This window comes from Callithrix jacchus, chromosome 8 (genome assembly GCF_049354715.1).
Source record: "Callithrix jacchus isolate 240 chromosome 8, calJac240_pri, whole genome shotgun sequence".
Classification (NCBI taxonomy): Eukaryota; Metazoa; Chordata; class Mammalia; order Primates; family Cebidae; genus Callithrix; species Callithrix jacchus.
The window spans coordinates 9,615,090-9,640,373 of record NC_133509.1 but is presented as its reverse complement, the minus strand read 5'-3'; the positions used below and the strand labels follow the sequence as shown (position 1 = coordinate 9,640,373).

The window sequence follows — 25,284 nt, the reverse complement described above, 5'->3', positions numbered from 1 at the left end:
CTCTGCCCTGTGGAGTCCAGCAATATTTTAGGGGACTTAGCTTCAACTCAAGGATAACACCGTTTTCACTGGTCACATTTTGAAGATTGCTTTCATGTAGGTAATAAGGGAACGGGAGCAATTCTTTTAACTAAAAGAATAGATTTTTATTAAGCACTGTACATTTCTTTCCATCCACATTAACAGAACAACTCTTGAGACATTCTCATTCCTTTCTGAAACTATTCCACGAACCCCTGCAGTTTCCCCAAAGAAGCATCCATTCAAACTTCCGTGAATAAACGATGGAGCTTTTGTGGTGAGGAGGGCCAAAGAGGCAGGGAGTTTGGAATCTCCAGATATTCAGTGAACACGCGGTCAAGAGTGTGTTTCCTCTTAACTCCAGCAGACGTCTTCTCGTATCTCCTTGGCCAGAATAAGGTTGTATGCCCGTTCCAGAACTAATCGCCCACAGGGGAAACGGTGTTATCCTTGACATGAGGCTCCCCCAAAACGTTGCTGGACTCCGTACGGCAGAGGGGAAGACATGTTGGGAAGTCAAGTACCATGTCTATTATTTGTCCCCAACAGGCTGGAAAGCCAAGACTTGCTCAGAGCCACGTCTCTCTGACGTTCAAAGCCCATCTGTTCTTTTTACTTCATTGTGCTACCTCATAAGAAAGGGAAGGAAGGACTGGGGAGTTGAATTTCAAGTGCCTTTTGGAAGCCTGGCACTGCAGGAGGAAACTCTGCTTCTTAAAGTACCCTTTTCCCCTCCACCTTCCCCCCTTTTCAGATGGTCTTCACATTCCACTGGCATTCAGACCAGGGGCACTGGTGGGTAGGGATTGGCTCACACCATCCGAGGTCCTTTCAATATTTCAGTAACAACTCCCTTTGGCCAGGCGCAGTGGCTCACGCCTGTAACCAGTACTTTGGGAGGCTGAGATAGGTGGATCACTTGAGGTTAGGAGTTTGAGACCAGCCTGGGCAACATGGCGAAACCCCGTCTCTACTAAAATACAAAAATTAACTGGGTGTGGTGGTGGCCGCCTGTCATCCCAGCAACTTGGGAGGCTGAGGCAGGAATTGCTTGAACCTGGGAGATGGAGTTTGCAACGAGCCAGGATCATACCACTATACTACAGCCTGGGCAACAGAGCAAGACTGCCTCAATAAACAAGCAACTCCCTTTGAGCTGGAGCCTGTCATCTGAATTTTGCTGGACAGTGGGGAGAGTTACCAGGAGAGGGCAGGATATTTAGGATCAAGTTGTGTTTCCTTGCAGCTGTTTTAGGAAGGAAATCCTAGAAAAGTGATTTTTAGAGAAACTATTTTAGTCTCAAGCAATAGTGTTGCCCTGTGGGGTGGCAAGGCCATGGCGGAGGTGGGAGGAGGAAGAAGAACGCTGTGGTGGGTGGGAGCTGTTTGGGAAACAGCTTTTTCAGTCTGTTCCATCTCTAATCAGCCAGAGTCCAAAGCAGCTGACACCAAGCAGGTGGTAAACATGAGTTACAAACTGCATGGTCTGAAGTTTTCACCCAGGCAATCAATCTTTATGAAATATCTCACATGTCCACGGCTTGGCTTCAGGTGCTAGGGAGGCTGCATGGGATCCCTGCCTGCTCCCTAGATGAGGCTGCTGCACAGGAGAAATACTACCTGGTAACACGAGACTGAGTGTGTGACATGCTAAGCTGGGAGGGGAGACAGTAATTGTGATAGAATTTGGGAGCAGTGTTTCTCGAGGTGTGATCTTTGGAACATCTGTCCTTCAAAATATATGGAAATTAAAAACTGCTCCCAGGCCCTCCAGATTGGGGCAGCCCCATCTATTATGAGTATCTTAAAGCCGCTAAGAAGTTTCAAAGAGACTTATTAAATTATTAGCCTATTAACTGGGCGAGGTGGCTCACACCGGTAATTCCAGCACTTTAGGAGGCTGAGGTGGATGGATCAGCCTGACCTGAAGGAGTAACCCATCTCTACTAAAACTACAGAATTAGCCAGGTATGGAGGCACGTGCCTATAATCCCAGCTACTTGAGAGGCTAAGGCAGGAGATTCCCTTGAACCCAGGAGACAGAAGTTATGGTGAGCTGAGATCGCACCATTGTACTCCAGCCTCCGCAACAAGAGCGAAACTGTCTCAAAAAAAAAAAAAAAAAAAAAAGACTGTTAACCTATTTAACTTTCATAGCTTGATTTCTGATACTTATTTACGCATGAAACGCCTCCTTTTTCTCTCCAGGAAAGCAGGACTGCTGGATGTATTGGAGTCCCATGGAACCACACTGCCCCCTGTGGTCGGAACCACCTGGGATGCTGAACAGCGAGGACCGCAAACTTGGGTGCAGAGAGCTTTTCTCCAGGCAACCCAGGAAGCTGCGGGACTGGCAGACTTCTCTGTCAGGATCCATGGAATCAGCACATACAGGTGCCTCTAGGGCGCAAACCACAGAAGAGGGCTGCTGTGTGGCGTGCTGGCAGCCAAGCAAAATGCCCCGATCCATCAGGTGAGCTGATGATGAGCTTGCAGGCATGGAGAATGTGGCACTGAGGCAGGGTGGTGGCCAGCCTGAAGGGTTTTCTGTGTCTTCCCAGCTTCCCTGGCCCCTCCTTCCTTTGGAATGCAGCCCTGATTCCAAAGAGTGCAGGCCCTGCCAGATGGCCTCCGTCCCTAGTTGTCCCTCTAGATTGAGGCCTTGCAGGGTCCTCTCCCCACGTCCCTCCTCCCTGCCTGCATGCCTACACCCTCCATGTTCTCTCTGCCCTATTCAGTAGCCCCAGGCTGCTTCCCATCCTTTGAGTATCCACTCCAGCCCACCTCCTCCCCTGACCTACCTTCCTGAGGCTGGAGTCCTGCCAGCCTCCCCCGACACTGGACAGCTTGCATTGCTCTCATTTCTCCTTGCAGGAGACTGGCTTCTCCAGGGTGGTCTGAGATCTTTGGAAGGAAGGACTGTGCCTTGCCTTCTCTTTCTGTCTCCTCTCATGGCCATAGAGTCAGGGAGCTGAGAGGACACTAGCCCGTCTCTCCCCTGCAGCCCTAAGCATCTCTCCCTTCCTGCTTTCCCCGAATGCTTCGCAACACCAAGGTGCTGGGCGCAGGGCATTGAGGGCCTCCCTCTGGGCCCCTTCTCACCCTGGGCTACCCCAGGACTTGTTTGGACCCCATGTGGAACAGGTCAGCCTTCTGATAAGCCCAGAAAGCATTTCTCCAACATTCAGTTATGAGCTTAAGGGAATTAAACTTCTCTTTCTGAAAATAAGCTACAGATTCTCCTGAGAGAGGCCTGAGTATAGGGGAGAACCCCGCAGGTGCCGTGGCAAGGGTCTGAAGCCTCAGCCTGTTCCCATATAAATATTAATTTAGAAAAGAATCAGAAATGTAGGCATGTAGTTATTCCTTTATATAATCACATATAATCTTACAGTTACGTATAATCATAAACATACATACTCAGTGTAACTTTTACTCCTGACTCTCAGGTTATCAGGCAGGGAACTGAGGTGACATTGTGAACAAAGTGATCCTAAGGCACGACGCTCTGAGCCCTCTGTCACGCCCGCATGAAGTCTGCCTGGGCCGTGCGGCAGTGCCAGCGCTGTGAAAGCGCCCGCTGTTGAGCCAGCTAGGGAAGGAGATGTCCAACATGGCCGAGACGTCTCCTTCCTGGGGAAGTTAGGGGAAAACTCCGCTTCTCCAAGCTCTTGTTGCAAGGCCTGACGGCTGTCAGGGACACCACAGACATCCGGGGGCTTGACTGTCTCTGTGACTCTGTGCTTTGGTGGTCACATTCCATGTCTACTCTCATGCCCTGCGTCTGCACCTGGTTTCTCTTTTTCTTAAAAGATAAGAATTAATAATAGTAACATAATCTTAGTGACCCTGATATTTCTGACAAATATGCGAAGAGCGCTGACGCATTAGGTTTTCTCCTCGCCTCGGCTACTTGAGAGTCTTGGGCCCCCTACCTTCAAGACACGTGATTTACCTGACCCTGTTGCTGACCACCATTACGTCACCCTGCCTTCCCTGCCCACTGCTCTGTACTCAAGGTACTCGGGGCCACTGCAGGTCTCCACGCTTTGGTTGGCATTGGACCCCCGAGCCCAAACTCTCTTTTCTCTATCTCTGTGTCTGTGTCTTTTATTTCTACAGTTTCTGGTCTCCACACCAGCAGGGAGGGGCTCACAAAACCCTATAGGGCTGGACCCTATGCCCAGGTAGGCAGGAGACTCCCAAATATGTCCCAAAGAGCTCAGGCCCTGTTACTGTCCCTCCTAGGTGCCAGCCCACACGGGCGGGCTTTTCTGCCCACCAGTCCCAGGTCAGCCTGGCCTTAGAGAGTCTGGGCTGGGGCTTCTCACATTGGAGAATTCAGGCAGCAAAACTCCTGCCATTATGCTCTGCGTGGGGTGGAGGGTGTTCACATAAAAATGCCTGGTGGAATATCTCAGAGCCACAGAGCCGCCTGTGAACACTGTTATTTTAAACCCAGAATAGAGCTGTGGTCTGAAAGATAAAAGACCCCAAAGCAGGGTTTTGGAGACGCTCGATAGGAATAAAGTGAAGCAAGGCTCTTTGTAACTGCACGTTACAGAACAAGCTCGGTAGCACGGGCTCACTCAGGGGCCTTAGAATGTCCTCTTCCCCTGCACAGACATGTGCACGCCTGGCCTCTCCTGCAGCCCCCGCCAGCCCCTATGTGCTCTGTCTCTACTCATCCAGGGGCCCCCACCACATCCCATGCTCTGCCACATGCACAGAGTCCCCTCTGTCCCTAGCTCCCTCTCCCTGTGTCTGCCTAATTTCTATCCCAATGGCCAGCCTCAGACTGAGGTTCTACCTAGGCTGTTAAAAAAAAAAAAAAAAAGAGCTTTGGGAACAAACTGGAATTTCAGTCTTGGCTTTGCCACTCACTAGCTGGGTGATCTTAACATAGTGGTTGGGAGAGTCCAGTTCTGCTGGCTGCATGGCCTTGAGCCTCTCTGTGCCTCAACCGTGCTGTCTGTAAAATGGATATAAGAGCACCCATGAGTTGTACTGGGTATAGTTGTGAAGATTAACTAACGGAGATAAAGGTGAGTGTCCGGCACGTGGTAGGTGTAGGGGAGGTGTTAGCTATCTCAGTGATGGAACACGGCTCCCCCATCCTACCTCTGGCAGCAGCATCTCCCACCGGGCAGCTCTGGCCCAGCTCAGTCTGCTTCCTGCTCTGGATTTTTTCCCTTGGAACTGAACTCATTCTCCAGTTGCTGTTTTGTTAGTGCATCTCTTGCTTCCATCATGAATGGTCCCTGGACAGAATCTCTCTCCTGATCTCCTGCAGAGTGATTCATCTGGTAACTGGATGTGATGTGCCCTCCCTGACAGAAGGCCCCTCACGGTGCTCCTGGCCGCTCTCCTCTCCGGCATTGCTGGATTGTTCACCTACTTAAACAAGTGCCTCTTCAGAGCCCCAGGTCTATGTAAGTGCAGTCCCTGCGGCCTGGAGTACCACCCCCACCCCTTCTCTGCCTGGGAAATCCTTCCCAGCTTCAGGGCTCCACCCTTTGCTCCCACTGCCCTAGGTCAATGATTGCCCTCTCTGGACTGTGACCTCCTCCAGGAAGTAGGCTCGGGTCCCCAAGGTCCTATACACAGCAGGAGCCGGGGCACTCCTAAGGTAAGGTCTTTGTTGATGGGTCAGTCTGATTGAGCTGTGTGTGCAGAGGATCTGAATTCCTACAGACATGACCACTTCCTGCGTGAGTCTTGGTTTGCCGCTCTGCAAAATGGCCATACCACCTTCCCCACAGCTGCCGAGGGCTGGGCTCCGGGTGTCCAGCAGCACTGAGCTGACACCCAGGAGACTGAGTGAGTCCCCTCACCCCTTCCTGATCTGCTCAGGCTTCCTGCCTTCGTTTTGGGTTGGTCAGCCCCAACCTCATTTTTGTTGTTCTTGTTAAGATATGAAAACCTTCATTATTAAGTGGCTTAGAGATCCTAAATCATCCTTTTAAGTGCAAAAAAACATTCTTATTGGTTGTTAGACACACCGGTGACTCTCTTCGTTGCTATGGTGATTCTCTGACACCCCCTCTTACAGATTAAAAATGCCTCACATTTCTAAGTCTGGCTGTCCCCAACAAACAGCGACTTCTGGCCCAGCAATTCCCACCCCAAAGCAGGAAGGAGGGCCTGGCAGTTTCTCGGGGTTGCAGCTGCGGCCTCAGCTGCCAGAAGTGAATCTGACTTTCCTGTGTCGGGGGGCCTGGGTCATGTGTGGAGATGACCCCAAAGGCACTTCTCTGCTTAGCTGTGCAGTTTTGACAAGAGGTAGTATGCAAAGCCAAAAGGCCCCAAGCCACTTGTCCAGGACACCTGCTCCTTTCAGAGGAAAGTAAGTGTCTTCCTACTCAAGGTTGAGTTCTCCAAATTAACGTTTATGTCAGCAAAACTGCATGAAATTCACTGGCACCCTGTGGCTTCGCATCTGTCTGTCACTCCCACGCATGTGCTCTCTCTCCCTACATCTACCTGTGGTGACTATGGAGCTAGCCCTAAAGGTGGAATTTTACTGTCATCATAAATATGGTCTCTTTCCCCCCTCTTTTCCTCCTTCCTCCCGTTCCCATGAGTCCTCCACACAGGTTCGTTTCTTTAAAGGTTTATTTCTGGCGAATAAAAAAAAATAACTTATGTGGTTAGATAAATTAATGCATATGAATAGACATGACACAAGGCAGACGGATGTTCCTGTTTTCTTCTGGATCTTGCAGGCTGGTGAGAGGCAGCTGAATGGGACCGAGCCTCATGGTTTGTGGGATGAAGAGATGCCGACGTGACTCAGGTACGCTGATGCTCCCTGGAGGGCTGGGAGGTGGGCTCAGAGGAAGGCCGAATCCAAACCTCTTTTATTGAAAAGAAATAACTCTTCTCTGTAGCATTTAAAAAAAATCAATCAGCTGAAGCTCTGCACACACTCATCCGTAATGACCATAAACATAACATACCAAGCACAGGCTCACTCAGAAAGATGGAGCAGTAGACTCAGGACATTTTCAACATGGGACTTGGGGACGCCTTCGGGAGAGATACCTTCCCCAGCAGAGGTTACCTCTGGAGGCCAGCACTGTGCTGAGATGGGACCAGAGCCACTACTAGCTAGCTGTCAAGATCTTTGGCTTTCTGAACTCTGGGGACCACTGCCCTTTAGCCTGAGGTGAACGTCTCCAAATTTCTAGCAGCCAGCCCCTTGGTCAACAGATGGTACCTTTCCTCCAGGAATCTGAGAAGGGAACATACTGATAGTCTGTGCTGGGGTCTTAAGGCCAGAATCCCAGAGGCCTTTCCAGAGCCCCAAACCTCAGAGCTGAGAGAGAAGATTCTGGGGACTACCTGCCAGGGAGGAAACCAAGGCTCCTCAGGGAGAGACCTGCGAGTTCCCCAGGAGCAGACCATGGCTTGCTCACCACTTTTGCCCTGTGTCTGGTTCCTTCATGAGGTTTTGGCCTTGGGATCACTTCGGAGGTGGGGTTTACTCTCTTAGGCTATGGTGAATTTTGGTTATAATTTTTCGATAAACTAGGAAGAGGCTTTAGTTGCCTGTAAATGCATTAAGCCAGAAAGCAAGCAGGTGAGACTCAGGAGCAGCTCAAAAGGTTTTCCCTGATAAAAAAATATGCCGGTGAGGCTACAGGCAGCTCACTTCTTAAGGCCATAGACTGCAGGCCGGGCAGCAATGAGACTGTAGGGCCCGTCAGGAATCCAGGTATCTGCCTACATAGGAGGCCAGGGCCAGAGCTGGCTGGACACTGGCAAAGTTTAAACAAGTGCTATTCATTCAACCAATCATGACCTTAGCATCCCTATCTAAAGACTTCTGAAAGGCAGAACCAAGTAAAATCCAAATTTCCAAATCACTAGGCCATTCTGAAATCAAGTTCCGATTCCCCTCCTGGCCATCAGAAGCAGCGATTTCCGGCTGATAAAAGATTAGCCCAATCATTCAAAGCTCAGTTCGTTGCCCACAAGTAGAGGAGTGTGGAGAGAGACCCATATCAACCCACCTGCTCCCCTTCACACAGAGATACACTTCTGTGCTCCAGACCTGGGATCATGTTTACTGACACCACCCTCTACTTAGATGCTCTGAAAGGTCACGCTCCCGGTTGAACTCATGCCTGTGTTATTTTCCTTTGAAGAACCAGAAGGACACTGCGGTAGTCCCTATTAAATAATGTGCCAGGCTTTGTCCTTCAACCATCTTAGGAAATGAGAAGCCACCAGGCCAGCCACGAGGCCGTTCACACACACATAAACAGGGTGGATGAGGAAGGGGCAGATGAGAAACCGGAACCACACCAGGTGATAACTGAGAAGCAGACTCCCCAAAGCTCCCAGCACTGGACAGCTCCAGAAAGGAGAGTATTTACATAGCTGCTATAGAAATAAACTTTCTTCAGTGGCTGTTCAGAGTTGTAAAGGACAGGCCTTTCCATTTGGTTTGTCTCCAGAGGTTTTTCCGATATCAAATGCAGTAAAGGTTTGAAGCAACTCTGAGGCAGGGTGGAAGAACTCACCGCCTGCTCCTGCCTCAGTCCTGGGATTCCGGGATGTGACGGGGACAGGTGGAAGAGGGAGGGGTAGGCTGGGCCACAGGGGGGGTTCCCAGAGTCCTGTTACAGGAGGCCATTAACACATCGTGACCCTGAGCACTGGGGTCTGAATCCTGAGTACCTCTGGAAGCACCTGTGTCCCTCCTCTCCGGGTCCAGCCAGGGTAGCTGTGAGGTGCTGATCAGCCCTACTCAAAGAGGGCGAGCTGAGGGCGTGTCAGCTTTTCCCCAAGAAGCTCGGGCTCCAACAGCTCCCCTCCTCTTCAGAACTGGTGTCCACACACTCAGTGCCCTACAGACTCACTCGCTTTTCCTTTTCAAAATAAATTCCAGTATGTGCAGCACTTACAAATATCTTACGAATATGGGAAGCTGTCCAAAGTTTAATTATATGTTTTTAAACCATGACATGGGCTAGGGTCGAAAGATCATCAAGCAAGGTGGAAGGGTGACATCTTTGGAGGACCAAAGCAGCAATGTCCCCCCTCGGTGGAACTCTGAAACTACAGCGTGGACGGAGTACGGAGGGTGAGTGCCTTTAACTGTTACCAGTTTTGAAAATCATCCGCTTTTATCTCCCCCACTATGAATTTTTTCAAACATTCTTGCTCCCTGGCACTGACTCTGACCCATAAACCACTCATCTTTCATGCACTGCCTTGGCTAACAGCTCAGATTAAGGGTAAATTCAAGGTCCTCAGGTGCCCTTCCCATGGGAGGGCTCTGAAAAGAAAAGGGGAAAGAAAAGAGGGGCAAAATACGGAATTGTGGGAGTGTGGCATCCAGATGGACTCTGAAAAAATCTTGTATCTTCACTTATGTGATAATAAGTAAAACTAGCTTGTTAAAGGTTCACATTGATTTTAGGATGCACTTAGATTTTATAGATATTAAGACTGAGGGAAAAAAGGTGTCTTGGGTTGGAGGACAGGAGACAGGTTTGTAAGCAGCTGTCTTCTCATCTGGACTTGTGACCATTCTGAAGGCATAAAACCAGTGTGGGACCTAAAGATGAGTCACTGAGGAAGCTCTTATTTAGCAGAGTCCCCACCCTGGACACCGGGAAGGGGCGTTGCGCTGACTGTCAACTAGGAGACGTGGGTTTGTGTAGATGAATCTGTACGGACTGAAAGAGCCTCTGCAGAGTACGGAGCCCACATACTTCATTACAGTCCCTGCTTGCCATGCCCTGACGGCCTCCCACAACTCTGCCCTTTGGACTATGGAGGAAAAAAATAATCGTTCAGTTCTCTGGGCCACAAGATAAACATGGGCCTAGGTTGTACAAGGAGCTTACACACAGAGGCAAGAAAGCGTGCAAATGGGAGCAGGAATTTTTTGCCCCCTGGGTGAGCCAGTGCTCAAGACATGGAAGGAGGACCTGAGTCACCCTCCCAGAGTCCACATGGGCTTATGTTTCTGGCTTTTATTAACCATGCCCAACTCCAGCTTCCGTCTCCTCCTGAGAGGAAGAAGAATATTCTATGACATCAGTGATTGCCTCTGAGATTATGGTATCACAGAGGTCCAGAGCAGGCCTAAGAGAAGGACCAACAAAAGCCACGGTATCTGAGAATGACGTAATACTGACTCTTCATTGGTAACAGTCCACGAAACGTGCACCCCTCTCTCCTGAGACACAGTGAGGCATGAGGGGACGCGGCGGAGGAGCTGTGGGTAGGACATTGTACCGTGTGACATCATGATCATGCAGCTGGTGCCGATGGGACAGATGTGAGAACAAGCACGCAGGGCCCCAGGTTCGCCCCGGGGGAAGGTGGGCCGTTTCCAGGTAAGTGCCCAGCGTCTCAAGAGCACTGTCTGTCCAGTTCAGGCAGGGCCATCCCCTGGGGCTCACTGCCTCGGCTGGCACCCTAGCCCTCATCTTCCCTCAGCTCAGTAGGTAGAAACTTATACTGCTGCTGGCGGATCTGGGCGAGTTTTTTCCTTGCTTCTTCCAGCTCTCGCTCTTTCCTTAGCATTTCTTCCTGGGCAGCGATGATCTAGAAAGAAAGCAATATGCTGGATGGACCTAGAGATGGCCCTAATGCTTTCTAGAAAACCCTCCCACCCCACTGCTCATGGGAGTGACCAAGGCTCCTGCAACCGTGGGGCACAGCAGGACATCAGGAACAGCATTCTTAGTTCTGGAGACCAGCCTCTGTCACTGTTTGGGTTTTGAGACTAATGACCCAGCTGAGACATGACAACAAGCCTGTGATTTAACAGCAAACATCTACTGCAGTCCTACTATGTCCCAGGCTCTGGTATGAACCCTCTACATGGACAGTCCTTTCACTGAAGTGGCTGCCCTGTGAAGCATGCCCTGTTGTCAGTCTGGTCTTTCCAGTAAGAAATCTGAAGCTGAGAGATGGAGGTCCACTTCTCTGGAATCTCCCAGCTAGTGGAGGCGGACCTGGTCCACGTATGGGAAAGCTCCAGCCCAGCCCTGACCCACCAGATGGCCCTCAAATGCTTATCTCATGCTTTGAAGGTGTGACCTGAGGAAGACTTGTGTATGGGTATTGTGTGAAAAGGGTAAGCTGTGTTCAAAAACGCCAAGCCAGTTCCTCTTCTGGCTTTTCAGAGCCTTTACAAGGGCGGGGTTATTGAGTGCAGTCCTCTCGAGCCTTATTTGCTCAGAGACCCTTCATTGTGAAACTTCTCATGGCATTAGTGCACGGAGAAATGCATTCTTGTAAAAATACATGCAGTGCACAGCCACACACAGGGTGTGGTTCAGGAAGAGCTAAGGCATATGAGGAATGAGTGACTTCAGCACTCCTGGAATGGAAAAATACAACAGTCCCCTACAATGGATTTACAAGATGGACACATCAGGAAGTTCAAGCCTGACTTCCTGGACCTTTCTCCTTATTCCCATGTATGAGAATGTAATCCTGCCTCAGTCTGAATCCTACCTGCTCGTATAAAAGCTCTGGTAGAATAATATTACTGTCCTCCACTATGGAATCCTTGATTTTTATCTGGCCAATAGTACTCAAAACAGAATACTACATTGCCCAGCCTCCCATGCAGCTGGGTTGGCCACGTGACTAAGTGCTGACCAATGGTATGTGAGACGAAGTCATGCCTGCAGCTTAGGGTCATGTCCTCCCTCCTTTCCCTCTTCCTGCCAGATAGAAAGCTGAAGGGGGCTACTGGGCCCATGTGGACCAAGTGGCCAAGAGGTACATCTCCGGGGTGGTAAAAGAGCAAGGCAGATGGATCTGGCCCTCAGAGAGGAAGGAAACACCATACCACCTCTGCTACACAAGGAAGAAAGAAACTTTCATTGTGAAGTCACTGTGCTTTTCTCGCTGTTAGGACCCAACAATGGTCTCGGGAAGTGAACACTGTTCTTGATTCAGTCACCAACCTGAGCAATGCCACCCACGAACTTGGTTTTCACTACAATGTCGTCATCATCAGCTTTGCCAAAGGCTGCCTTCTGGGCTGCACGGACAAGATTGTCTGAGGCTCTTTTCACAGCATTTCCTGCCGCCTGGAGAGTGAACAAAACACACATTATCTCATTAGCAACAGCCATTTGGGCCTGGCAAGGACAGACATGAAGGTACAGTTTGTGAGACCGCAAGTCAATTTGTTATCCAGTTATAACACCAAGTTCTCTAGCCAGCAAGTACCCATCTGTCTGTCCGTCCATCCATGGATTCTACCAACACTGGCACCTACCTAATCGCTCAGAAAGTGCCTGGTTCCCAGGGAACATGCATTTTTGAGAAGAATTATAATTATGTAAATATTTAGTAAATGATCCCAGCAATGTGATACATGTGTTAACAGAAGCCTGCCTGAGTTCTGCCTACTGGCTCTGGAAAACCACCTCCCCGGCCTCCATCTGATTAAGCACACGCTTGAGGACTTGGCTCAGACATCACTTTCACCTGCCTCAGCTCTACCACCCCCTACCCCTCTGGGTGCCTGGACTGCGCTGTGCCAGCTTATTTGCACAATTGAGGCTGGCTGTCCCCTCCTGGACACTCAGCAATTTCAGAGCAGGGGCAGTGACTGGAATCCCTGCATCCGTGGGAGTGGCACTGTGGCTATCCACGGTTGGTGCTCACGGAGGCTTTTTGAAGGAATGAAGGGCTAACCGTGTGGAAGGGCTGGGGGCTTCACAGTAACTAGGGCTTTTTGCATTTACTTTTAGGGTCTGAGCTGGGCTTTCCACCACAGGCTCTAAAATGGAGCAATCAACCACTAGAGATAGACAGACAGGTATAGAAGAGCCTTTCGGTCTTCCTTTCATCTTCCTTAAGGGCTGTTTCCTGTATTGGCTTATTCTTAATGCTCATGAAGTGTGTCCTCAGGGATGTGGTTCTCTGCCACAATTTTCTTCTCAAGGTGGTTAAGGCTTTCTTAAACCTCTTGTATTTTTGTCCAGCCCCGACTAGGAGTCTAAGGCTTGTGCTTGAGGGTTTGCCAACAAAGTTGCTGGGAGTTCTTTAACTGCCCCATCTGGTCTGTAAGCTCAAGTGACCAGTGCAAACTATGAAGGCTTGCACAGGATGGGGAGGGAACCAATACTTGACAAGTAATCACAGTGTGCTTAGTCGCTAAAGGGTTTATGAGGTCGAAATCTTTAGCCCACTTTTCTGATGTGAAACCGAGGTTAAGAACCCTGTCCAAGATTTTGCTGCCGGCAAGTTTTACAGCTGAAATCTGCACAAAGGTCCATCTAGCCCCAGCGAGCTCCTGAGACATTTATAAGGCGCTCAAATACGACATTGCAACATCCAGTGAAACCGGTAAAGATGGGAACAAGAGTGACACTGCATTCCATCTGTGTAAAGCCTTAGGACCTCAACAAAGCACTTACATATCCATTCTCCTATTCAACCCTTTAAGAGTCAGCATGGATATCTCTATCCCCATTTTACAGATAAAGCCACTAAGACCTGAAAAGTTTTGAGTGATTTATAGTAGATGAGGCACCTAATAAATGGCAGAAGCAGAACTTGAACCCAGGTGTCTCTTAACTCTGAAGTTTTCCTCAGAAGTGTCTCCCAGACCCAGAAATCACATATTCACAAACATACAGCTCCCCAGTTGTTCTCTGGGTTTATCCCAGGCATCGTATAAAGATGAGGGCAGTGGGTCAGAGAGGGACGGGTGAGGGCCAAACACCAGAAACGCACTTCAGGCCTTTCACAATAAAACAGGAGTTCTGAGCTTTGGAAGAACTGTTCCAACATTTCTGCCATTTATAATTTGCTTCATGACTGATGTGAACGTACTTTTAGCAATATAGACAATCTGCATTTTAACACTTATAAAAAAATTTCAAAAACTGGAAACAAAATGTCCAAAGTATAGGGAAATTCTGGCATAATCAGTTGAGGTAATATCATGCAATCATTAAAAATAAGTCTCATGACAAACGAGCCAGCTAGCTTTGCATAGAGAAGTTAATGAAGCCTTACCTTCAAGGAAAAGCTACATATAATAAAATGTTACGTGAAAGAAAGCAGAATGTATCTGGCCATGATTACAAGCGGACAAAATTATTTTGTATGTAGATAAAAACGGAAACAATGCTAACACTTGATATATGAAGATGTTGGGGCCATGCCATTTTTCTCATTTAAGCATTTCTTTTACTGTGTTTAAAATGTTTTTATAATTAAAACAATCAGGACAATGTATCAGCTCTGGGATGGACCTGACTGTCATCTTTGTAACATGTTCTCTGGGTCAGCACCAGTCTCATATAACCGCAGCTTTTCTGCTCTTTTCTGTAGCAGACACTGACTGAAGGCCTCCTCTGAAGCAGGCCCAGATGAAGGCATGGGAACCAAACCTAGGCGACTCACAGCTTGCTCAGAGACCAACCTGCGCTGGTGAGTCCTGAGTGGTCTGGTGAGGGGCTGTCAAAGGACAGAGTGGGGGGTAAACTGCCCAAACTCTGGGAGTCAAGGAGGGCTTCCCAGAACAGGGGACTTTCAATTTGAGTCACAAAGGACAAGTAGGGGTCTGCTAGATTGGGCTGGTGGGGGAGCAGGGCCCCAGGGCATGAGAACGGAAGGCACACGAAGAGAATGGCAGCTCGGTGGGGCAGCAGTAGCGGATGCATGGACGCACGCAGTAGAGGATGAGGCTGGAACATGGATAGAACTGGCTGATGAAAGGCCTGGTGGGTCATGCCAAGGAAGTGAGGTTTGTCTCCTTTGGTGATACTTACCCGCTCCAACAGGAGTATTTTCCCACCAGCATCAGTGACCATTACCTGTAGCCGCCTCATGGCCTCTGAATCCTGGTCGGCCTTCACCTTGCAGGCCACCAGCAGCTGAGCCGTGGAAGCGGCGACCTGCTTGGCAGATGAGATGAGCTTCTCCTCGCTGGCATGTCCCTGAACGGAGGCATTGGCCGCTTCACAGAGACTGCTGGTTGCAGCTGCCACCATCCGGGCCTGGGGACAGTCAACAGAGAAGTGACCCAAAGCCCAAATCTCCCTCAGGGGACCCAAAAAGCAAACTGGAAGGAGAAGGCAACTCACAGCAGAAATCAGCCCCTGTGACCACTGTCCGTCGTCTGCAGCGTTGGCAGGGATGGAGCCCACCTGGAGAGCAGGGAGGTGAAATCGTCCGTGAGGGCAGGCAGCCCCAGTGGCCAGCAGCCCTTCCTCCCACACCTTGCACCTCCCTTGGTGCCTCCCGCCACCAGCACAGGCCTGAGAACGGAGCAACCTTTCTCACGTGGGACTCAGGCCATGCCAAGACTGCACAGGCCATCCTGGCAGGATTCACCACCAAGAGGCAATGGGAAATGCTAAGACTGACCCCATTTAGCTGTGGGGTACTGCGTTTCTAGGAAATGGCTCAGAAATGATGGCCTGTGGCTGTCTTTCTAGACTGACTCCCCCGCTGAGCTTTCTCCCGGAGCTACTACGGGCACCTCCCTCTGCTTCAATTGAGAGCAGACCCTTGTCTTAAGGAAATACAGACCATTTTGTCAGGGGTGGAAGAGAGATAAGAGGCTGGAAGAAACATGGATATCTGTTTCTATTTAGAAATGAGGGCAACAAGTAGGACATTTTCTGTCCAGATCTAGAGGGAGAAGCAACAGGAGGAAATTACCTTTACGCTTTGGGACGTGCCTTGTGAGGTCAGAGAGAGTATCTCAATTTGAATGTGAAATTGGGATGTGTCAGCAATGACAGGCACCATATCAGGGCTTGCCGAATGTCCAGTAAAACTCCAAGGTCCTGCCTATAATCGCATAGTTCACCCAAGTCCGGTTGAACCTCCTTCACCAACTTTTGAAATGCCTGAACATGTGAGCTCCCTGGAGGACAGATAGGGCCTCTGCCACAGCCAAGTTAGACTCTCTAGTAAGCAGTATGTCGGACACATAGCCCTTTGTCAATGTTGAAATGACCAGGGTTTTTTAAGACCGGATGTTCTGTTCAATGACATATCTGTGGTCTTTACATGTTGACCAGCCAGCAAGAACTTGCTGAGTACGGACGAGATGGGCAAGGTCTGCATTCTGCTGCCTCGACAGGGGCTCAACAGGAAGAATGGGGAGAACGGCTTCTGTGCCAGGTGGGGAGATGGACATGGACCCATAACATACAACACAATGGTTTAGAAGGAGACGTCAAGGTATGTGGACTAGACTAAGACGTTGCTAAGCTCACAGGAGACTTCCTGGAACCTACGATCAGGCACAACCTTCCTGTCTACACTGCGAGTTCTTGGGCCAAAACACAGCTCGCACCCACCTAACTGTAGGCTGCAAAGACCTTTTCATATCAAACAGAAGTGACTGATAACCACGGCGACCACATTTCCCGAACCCACAACCTGTCGGGTTTCTGTGCGGCCTCTCCACTTGGGAGGCCCTGTGAAAGCCAAAGTGGATAGGAAGGCTCCATGTGTCTGGTTATTTCCAGACACATGGAACATTTTAAATCGGAAGACTGTTCCATACCCAGCATTACTAATGTGCTAAAAATCCTCCAAATCCCTGAAAAACACTATACTTTCACGCTAAAGTAGACAGAATGGGTGACTAGAGATAAAGGTGAAGAAGTTTCAGATTTAAAATCCGACTGGTCCTTTCACGAGCAGACTTAGGGAAGTGCTAACTGCAAAGCTGGATGGCATTCAGCTCGACAGTCCTCTCGGAGCCCTTGGGAGCTGGCAAGTGGTATCATGAAGCTGCCCCCCAGGAAAATATCACAGTTTACATCTTAACACCGCTTAATGTACAGTGGGAATATAAATGTCTCATTCAGACCCCAATCACTGCCTGGAATGGGAAGCTTTCCTTAACAAGAAGCAGATGAGAGGCCCAGAAGCCAAACCTCTTATTCCGTTGGTCTGAATTCTGTAGTTTTCAGTTGCTGAGCACAGAGAATGGCAACTGAGGGAGGGAAGGTAACGCATGTGTTTTTCTCGGACAGGACACAGGCTTGCAGCTCTTTTCCTGGGCCCTAAGAGGCTCTCCTTATGTGAGTGTTCCACATATGGTCAGCGGCTTTACCCACCTTTCCTTGGGCCACCAGCTCCCTCTGGGCTGCCGAGGCCGATTTGACCAGGGCGCTTGTGGCAGCAGCAATGGATTTCGCAGCTTCCAAGATCTGTTCCTCAAAGTCCAGGGTCTCATCCGCTTGCTATAACCAAAAGAAAACAGCATCACATGCAATTCACATCGACAAAGGGCTCTTTCTTCTAATCTACTTACTGCCGGGTAACCTGGCTCTTCACCTGCCTATTGTTTTTTGTTGACAAACCACACCTGAAATGGGACAGTTCTTAACAAGCAGCAGAAGCGAGGTCCCCTGTCCCAACTTGCGCCACCCTCAGGTCACAATGTTGAAGATGTGGCTGGTACCTTTCAGGCATTAAGAGTTAATGGCCAGGCACAGCAACATATTTCTTTGTGAGACAATACATATCACACACATTTTATCCTTTGACCTAATTTTAAGAGTACTGTTTGGTGGCATTAGTACTAATACACTAACCCTGTTGTAGAACAGCAACACGAGGATACAAAGGCCAGGATGCCTCTCCACCTGCAGCCCCTCCCCGCACACCAGAAGGAAAAAGCCGTTAGCTTGACATCCCACAGCAATATGAAATCAGCAAATTCAAAGACAGACTCATTTTCTGAAACAGAATCTTTAAAGATATACATTCACTGTGAATAAAGTATACTCAAATGGTTTTAGCAACATCAGTGACCAACATTGAAATGATACATCAAAATCAAAAAAGGAGATCACGGCACTCACGCACTCACTCCCTTCGAGAGCCTAAGCCTCAAAAATGAACCAAAATAAAAGGAAAGATGGCTATCAGTTCTGCCAAAGTCTTCTTTTTCCTGGGTTAAAAACAAAGCAAAACAGCACTGGCATTTCCTGAGCAACTGGCTGAGCAACAAGAGAGTTAGAGACCAACCGCAGATTGCCCAGTGGTGAAAAGGAAACCAGGGCAACACAGCATCAAGGCGCAGCTTGTTCTGCCCCCTGGACACCTGAGGCACAGCTCCACCTTGGGAAGAACGCTGGGCACCATTGCGTAGGTGTTATCAGACCATTAGGGCTCTGGTCTAAATTCACCACCATCTCCTTTGCTGCTAAAACAACTCAGGAAGTTGAAGAGAAGCTTTGGGGAAGTGGGACAAGTATCTGTGGTCCCATGCTGCACGGGTTGGAGCATCACCGTTTTGTGGGAGGTGGTCAGATTAGACCTCCAAGGTCCCCTGCACAATAACATTCCATGACTCAGTCAATCTAGTTAAGTTGCCCTCAGGTCACACAGTGTTGACGATGTGGCTGGTACCTTTCAGGCATTGAGACATGATGGCCAGGCCTGGCAATACTTTTGTCTGTTTGGTAAAATATATGTAACACAAAACTTACCCTTTTATTCAATTTCAAGTGTACAATTCAGTGGCATTACAGATATACCAAGTATTGTGTTAGGCACTTCTACATACACTGACTTAATTCTCCTCAAAAAAGAAAAATGATCCTATATTGGAATTATTTTTATCCTTATTATTATTTTTTTGAGATGGACTTTCACTCTTGTTGCCCAGGCTTACAGTGCAATGGTGCGATCTCAGCTCACCACAACCTCCACCTCCCGGGTTCAAGCGATTCTCCTGCCTCAGCCTCCTGAGTAGCTGGGATTACAGGGACGCGCCACCGTACCCAGCTAATTTTTTGTATTTTTAGTAGAGACGGGGTTTCACCCTGTTGACCAGGATGGTCTCGATCTCTTGACCTCGTGATCCACCCGCCTTGGCCTCCCAAAGTGAAGATCCTCTTTAGCTGAGATGTTACTGACCTGACCAGGGTGAGTCAGATCTGTCCCTGTGGTTTACAGAGGGTACAATGGAATCCTCACTTCTGGGTTTTCCATTCCTTCAACAATTGAATCATGTCAAGACCCGCTAAAATAATCTTTTAAAGATCATGACTAATCCCGTGCACGTGGCTATTTATACTTCTTGGTAACCACTGGCCTCAAACTAAAGCAAGGAACTTAATACTTTCATTAAACAGGATAAACTGACGGTCTTCAGCCATAAGAAAGAATGAGATCCTGCCATTTGTCAGCACATGGATGGAACTGCAGGTCATTACGGTGAGTGAAATCAGCCAGGCACAGAAAGACAAACGTCGCATATTCCCACTTATTTGTGGGATCTAAAAATCAAAACAATTGAACTCATGGAAATAGAAGAAGGATGGTTCCCAGAGGCTGGGGAGGGCAGTGAGGGGTTGAGGGGAAGGGGAGGTGGGGAGGGTTCATGGGTACAAAAGACTAGAATGAGTAAGACCTACTATTTGACAGCAAAACAGGGTGAGTATGGTCGAAAACTTAATTGTACATTGAAAAATAACTAGAATACCGTAATTGGCTTGTTTGTAACACGAAGGGTAAATGCTTGAGGGGATGGATACTCCCGTCTCCATGATGTGATTACATCACATTGCATGCCTGATACAGTCTGGCTGTGTCCCCACATCAATCTCATCTTGAATTGTAGCTCCCACAATCCCCACCAGTCATGGGAGGGCCCTGGTGGGAAGTAACTGAATCATGGGGGCAGATCTTTCCTGTGCTGTTCTCATGAGAGTGAATAAATCTCATGAGATCTGTTGGGAGTTCCCCTACACAAGCCCTTTCGCCTGCTGCCATGTAAGACATATCTTGCTTCCCCTCACTCTGCGCCATGATTGTGAGGCCTCCCTGCCATGTGGCACCGTGAGTCAATTAAACCTTTCCTTTGTGTATCACCCAGTCCTGCAGCGTGAGAACAAGCTAATACAATGCCTGTATTGAAACATCTCATGTACTCATGTATCCCATAAATATATATACCTACTATGTAACTTCAAAAACTAAACATAAAAAAACTTGTAAAAGAAAAATAAATGGATAGCCCTTGCCGCAGAATCACCTGGGGATCTGGTTAAAGATGCAGATGCTGTTTTGGTAGGTCTGGGGTTAGAGCCAGAAATCTGTATTTCTTACAGACGTGGTTACATGCTACTCTGGACTCAGGAAAACAAACACGTACCTGTTAACTTAATCCTACCAGCCTGTGATCCTCTCCAAGGCAAGACTGTGTCTCTCTAGCACAAACTCGGGCAAGAGGAGCCCACATGATGATCAACATGTGCTGACTGAATATATCCATTCGAAATGAGTTTCCCAAGTTTGGCCACCGCACAAAGTGGGAGAGAGAGAGATGCAGAGTAAGCATCCATATCATCAACATCCACTCCTGACCCACGGTGGACAGGTGCACACACAGCTATGCCCAGGTTCCTGCTCTGTTTAAGGCCGTGGGTTGTCAACTGTACACTCTACTTGTATCCCTCATCTAGCATTCACAGTTTGTGACATTTAGTCATGCATGGACATACAAATGTAAACACGGCGGCATTTTACCAAGAGGCGCTCTTAATAACACAGCAACGGGGGAATGAGTGAGCAGATGTACAAACTAACCATCTACTCTGCCTAATGAAGGTGGCTGCTGCTACCTCTGCGTGCTGAACCTAACTTCTTTGATACAATATTCTTTTCCCCCTTTCCCTCCACTTCAAAAGGCTATTGGCCAGGTGCCCAGCAGCTTTTAGCGATCGTTTTTCTTGGGCTTTCTAGCCTACTCATGTTGATGATAGATTTATCCTCACCTGGGTTTTTTGGTAGCTTCTAGAAAAGTCTGAGCACCCTGTAGTTGACCCCTTCCCTGCATGCTGACATTCCTGCTCACCCTTTAAAAAGTCAGTGGCCTAGTGAGATTTCTCTGGGGAAAGGGATCATATTGGATTGGCTCCCTTCCCGTTTCTCACTTGGGAGAGTATTCGAGACTCCTGTATGTATGCTCTGATGGGTTTAAAGTTTCAGGAGCTATATTTCCCCTGGAAGAGGAAATGGTGGGGTTGGGGGAAGTGGTGTGGAAAGGGGAGAAGGAAAAGGGGCGACCTTTCCTTATTTTCATTTTGGTATTTGGCCTTTCCCGGGTTCTGAGAACATGGTCTTTGCACTAATTCATTCCTTCGAAGCCTATTTCCCCTCCTAACCTGTCTGATGGGGTCTTTACAAGTACATGGTCAGTATATGTAAAGCATGGCTGACTCACAGGAGATACTCAAAAACTATGAACAATTAATTAAAAACTGTGAGCACAGCTGGGTACCAGCTTCTCTTTCAGCACCGACCAGGAGTGAGTGGGACAATCTGGGCTGTAGTTGCTTCTCTGTGATTTGACCATGTGACTGTGGGGTCTTCACTGCCCTTCTCCAGATATCAGTTAGACTAGACGTGGACAGTTCCAAATTAAACTTCCCTTCGAAGGCGGTGACTACAATGAGCAGGAACTACCACTTCTCTTCTGACCTCTCCTGGCCTCAATATCGTTACCAACACCCCACCCGACATCCTTACCCGCTTCCCCTGCCCACTGTCCCTGTTGGGTCCTGGGCAAGTGTTGGGCAAGGGAGAGAATGTCCTCCCATTGTCTCTTTCTTGGCCTTTTCTTTACACCCTGCAATCCCCCAGCTGCTTCCCCCAATGAACTTGAAAGTGAAGGAGCATAAGGCACCCATAGGAGATGGCTAAAGGGCTTGCCTCCATCCCTGAAAACTCCCTTTGAGGGAATGCCTTATTGAGAGCTAAAAACAAAACACAATGGCTACCCTTCCCACAGCTGGCTCCACAAACTCAAGAACCACCCCTGCTATCACCTCTCCAGTGGGGGCTCATGCTTTGCTCGCTGTTACTCAGTCTTGCAGAATGCTTGCTACTAAAAATCAGGTCAGAGCGCATCAGAAACTTTTTTTAAAATCCTCTTGGATATATATATGTTTTAAGTGTGAACATTTTGCATTTAATTTAAATGTCCCCGAGGGAAAGGAGGAGGCCAATGCCTAGAACTCCCGCAACAGGAGTGGGTTCCTGCCAGTTGGAAGTCGGAGTGGAGCAGGCTGCCACATTTCTCTTTTTTCTTGTTGCAAATTTGGCTGCCACTAGTTTGCTTCTGGTATTGAACCCAGAGGTGCCTTGAGGGAGGCCTTAGCCTGAATCCAAAGACCCAAACTCTACAAATGTTAGATCAGTTTCTCTTCGGGAGGACCCATGGATGGGGTGGCTTCAGGACTGCCACCTGTACTAGTTCTAACTAAAGGTAAACCTCCCAGAACAACTGGAACTGCCAAGAGCCAGACACAGACAGCTGGCCTTGTCTCAGGGAAAGCTCTGGAGACACCTTAAACAGGCGACATGAGTGACTGGGAAAGAAACTGCCAAATGGCTGTGCCTGTGACCAGGGAAGGACCGCACCCTCTGCATCCGCAGAATGAATGCCAGTTCACGCAGCGTCCATTGGAAAAGGTCACGCTTGCATGATTAGTATCTTGGGAGTAGTTTTCCCATAGTATCCATTGCTGTATTTTTGTTTTCAAAAGGAAAAGCAAGGCCACTGAAATAATCTTTTAATTACTAGTTCTGTTTGATTAAAAAAATTGAAGATTTTGTCATGCTCTCCGTAAAAAAGGAAAAGGGGCCCTTGAATGTCTATATAGAAAGCACAGACAAAAGATAACAGAGTTCTTCCCAAGATTTATCAGATACACTCCCTACATCTTAAGTTCCCTTTATATGTCTATGATGGGTCTGAAACGGGCCTACTGGTCTATCCTCGAGGGGCATCTCCTGGGTACGTGTACTGGTGAGGTCTCTCATACTTGCTTTTCTTATTTATTTATGTTTTTAAGACAGTCTCACTCTGTCACCCAGGCTGGAATGGAGTGGTGCGATCTCAGCTTACAGCAACCTTTGCCTCCCAGGTTCAAGTGATCCTCCTGCCTCAGCCTCCCAAGTACCTGGGGCTACAGATGCGTGCCACCATGCCGGATACTTTTTTTTTTTTTTTTTTTTTTGAATTTTTAGTAGAGACGGGGTTTCACCAGGTTGGTCAGGCTAGTCTTGAACTCTTGACCTCAAATGATCCGCCTACCTCAGCCTCCCAAAGTGCTGGGATTACAGGCGTGAGCCACCACACCCAGCCCCAAACTTGCTTTTCACACTCTGTATGCTCCTGGTCTGGAACCAACAGGTGTCACTCAAAGCCCACGTGCAGTCACATAAAAGATGCTGTATTTGTCCTCCCTGAACAATTGGTTCCTTTTTGCTTCACCATATTAATCAACACAGAAGACATGCGGTCAGTGACAAAGTCACCCAAAGAAACAAAAAAAAAAATCACATCAATTCAAACCAATGGGCTTCGTCTGCAGGTCCTTCTGGAACCATGTTTTCCTTCGTTCATGATAACTTGCTGTCTCTTTTCCACGGCCATCTGCCATTTCAGTCAAACAATGTCAACTGTTTGACTGAAATGGCAGATGGCCGTGGAAAAGAGACAGCAAGTTATCATGAACTCAAAACCAAAACCAGTGTTCTCGAGCTGTGTGGAGGAGGGACCGATTGGGGCAGCATCTTGAAACCCGCCTGACAGGACACCTGCCGACACACACAGATCGCTTCTCAATGGAGAAGGATTCCAGAGACAGGTTCCACCCTGTAACTCTGGGGCTGCAACATCACAGGACCCTCTCCGGTGTCATCGCCTCTCTCGGCTGTTGCTGTTGGCAACCCTGTCACTATGCATTCCCCTGTAAGCAATGTGGCAATGACTTCTAGAGTCAGAGGAAGCTGTCATGACTGACTAAAGCATTTGCTCACACCTTTCTCCTCTAAAACGCTAGGCTATGAGCACAGGACTCTTTCCAGAAAGCTGTGCTCACAGTCGTTTGTTGAGAGAACTCAGAATGAACTCACACATACTTCACAGGCTCTTCTATTATGAAGAGGTCAAAACCAACCGAAGGCTGTTATGTACCAGAAAAAAATGTTTTCTATATCATAATCCCAAACTTCCTGCCATAGTCAATTAGGCGAGTTATTTTCTGATTGTTGGCTTATTCTAAATATTACCAACCTCCACTGACAAGTTAACCTAAACAGGAAATTTCAAGAGTTCAGTCAACATCGTATTATCTTCATGAGATATATTTAGTCCTATCCAAGGTTTGTATAAAGCCCACTGACTCAGTATCCATGCAGTTGATAAGGCGGATTTGGTTTATACATTGTTACTGTGAGTAGAAAGGAAAGTCACAGAAAATTGATTCGTGCTCCTTGAATTTTTGCTGAAACCCTGATATGAACTTCTATAAATTGAAGATCAGGATAAAAATGAACCAAAATGAAATATAAATCTAGCCCATTATTCTATGTCACAGACATGAGTTGGAACCGTTTTTCCACCGAGCATATTGAATTCCTTAAGGATTCATCACAAGCCGCACAAAATATCCCAGGCTCTTAGGAAACATCAATCATTATTCGTTTCTGTAATAAGCCAATAATCTAGTAATACTGGTACAGGTCTCAAACGCTACAAGAAGAAATGGAATATAACATGAATTGTAATGAGAGCTCCGTCTTCTAAATCTATTTGTGATTTTAACGTGTTCTTTCCTGTTGCCTTATAAACTTTATTAGGAACCCCCGGAGACAGGGCAAGACACTGTAGGAATATGTTTGATATATAGTTGGATTAAATAACAACCTAATATATCAAACATATCACACAGAGGCCTGCAGCAAAGGCATCCAGGTTTGACTGAGCTCGAGACTAGGCACTGTATTGAAGGTTACGGCTGCAGGGGGTGATCACTTTTGCAGCAACTCCGATACCTGTCTTTGGAGCACAGGTCTGCCCGCAGGTGTGGAAACGGCGCCATTAACAATACTGTCAGCACATGCACCAGAGCTCACTGACATTCTCATTTCCCCACGTGAGCCGCTGATTCAACCGTGCATGTCTGGGAGACTCCAGGCAAAAAGTGATGCTTAAGTTTTAGGAGCCTGAGGTGGAAATACACCAGAATCATCATGATAGATCATGAGCCATTCTCTTTTAAAAACAGGCAACCTGAGAATGTGGTGAGCAGAGCATTTTAAACAAAATTACTGTCCCTCCCCAAACTCTTCTTGAAAGCCGTACGAATACTCCCCAGAAGGGAGACATATTCATTTTACACCGATGGCTTGTGCGTACAAGGGTAGGATTATAGGGATGTCACAGCAATTGTTTACTTATAGTACCCTGAGGATTTTTTTAAGGTTTCGGGAGAGAAT

The 25,284-nt window shown here is 48.1% G+C and overlaps 1 protein-coding gene and 2 long non-coding RNA genes across 34 annotated transcripts in view; 2 read left to right on the top strand and 1 right to left on the bottom strand.

The window, feature by feature from the left end:
* Window positions 1-10,589, top strand: part of LOC108593353 (uncharacterized) — a 230,739-nt gene extending 220,150 nt beyond the window's left edge. For all 3 annotated transcript variants that reach the window (XR_013520690.1, XR_013520689.1, XR_013520691.1), the window contains 5 exons: window positions 2,230-2,494; window positions 5,315-5,453; window positions 5,556-5,650; window positions 6,747-6,817; window positions 9,003-10,589. This is a non-coding gene — a long non-coding RNA (uncharacterized LOC108593353). The remainder of the gene's footprint in view (window positions 1-2,229; window positions 2,495-5,314; window positions 5,454-5,555; window positions 5,651-6,746; window positions 6,818-9,002) is intronic.
* The window catches only part of TLN2 (talin 2), a 482,025-nt gene continuing 463,363 nt past the window's right edge, over window positions 6,623-25,284 (bottom strand). For 18 of the 30 annotated variants that reach the window (XM_035261780.3, XM_078333307.1, XM_078333295.1 and 15 more), the window contains 5 exons: window positions 17,100-17,225; window positions 15,105-15,167; window positions 14,790-15,017; window positions 11,964-12,089; window positions 6,623-10,587 (listed from right to left, as the gene is read on the bottom strand). In XM_035261780.3, the coding sequence (XP_035117671.1) occupies window positions 10,459-10,587; window positions 11,964-12,089; window positions 14,790-15,017; window positions 15,105-15,167; window positions 17,100-17,225 (672 nt within the window). In that variant the 3' untranslated portion in view covers window positions 6,623-10,458. The remainder of the gene's footprint in view (window positions 10,588-11,963; window positions 12,090-14,789; window positions 15,018-15,104; window positions 15,168-17,099; window positions 17,226-25,284) is intronic. The other 12 variants (XM_078333299.1, XM_078333311.1, XM_078333303.1 and 9 more) reach the window with 1 other exon arrangement.
* Window positions 18,789-20,240, top strand: LOC144577275 (uncharacterized). The gene is made up of 3 exons (XR_013520695.1): window positions 18,789-18,918; window positions 19,128-19,209; window positions 20,106-20,240. It is a non-coding gene; the product is annotated as an uncharacterized LOC144577275 (long non-coding RNA).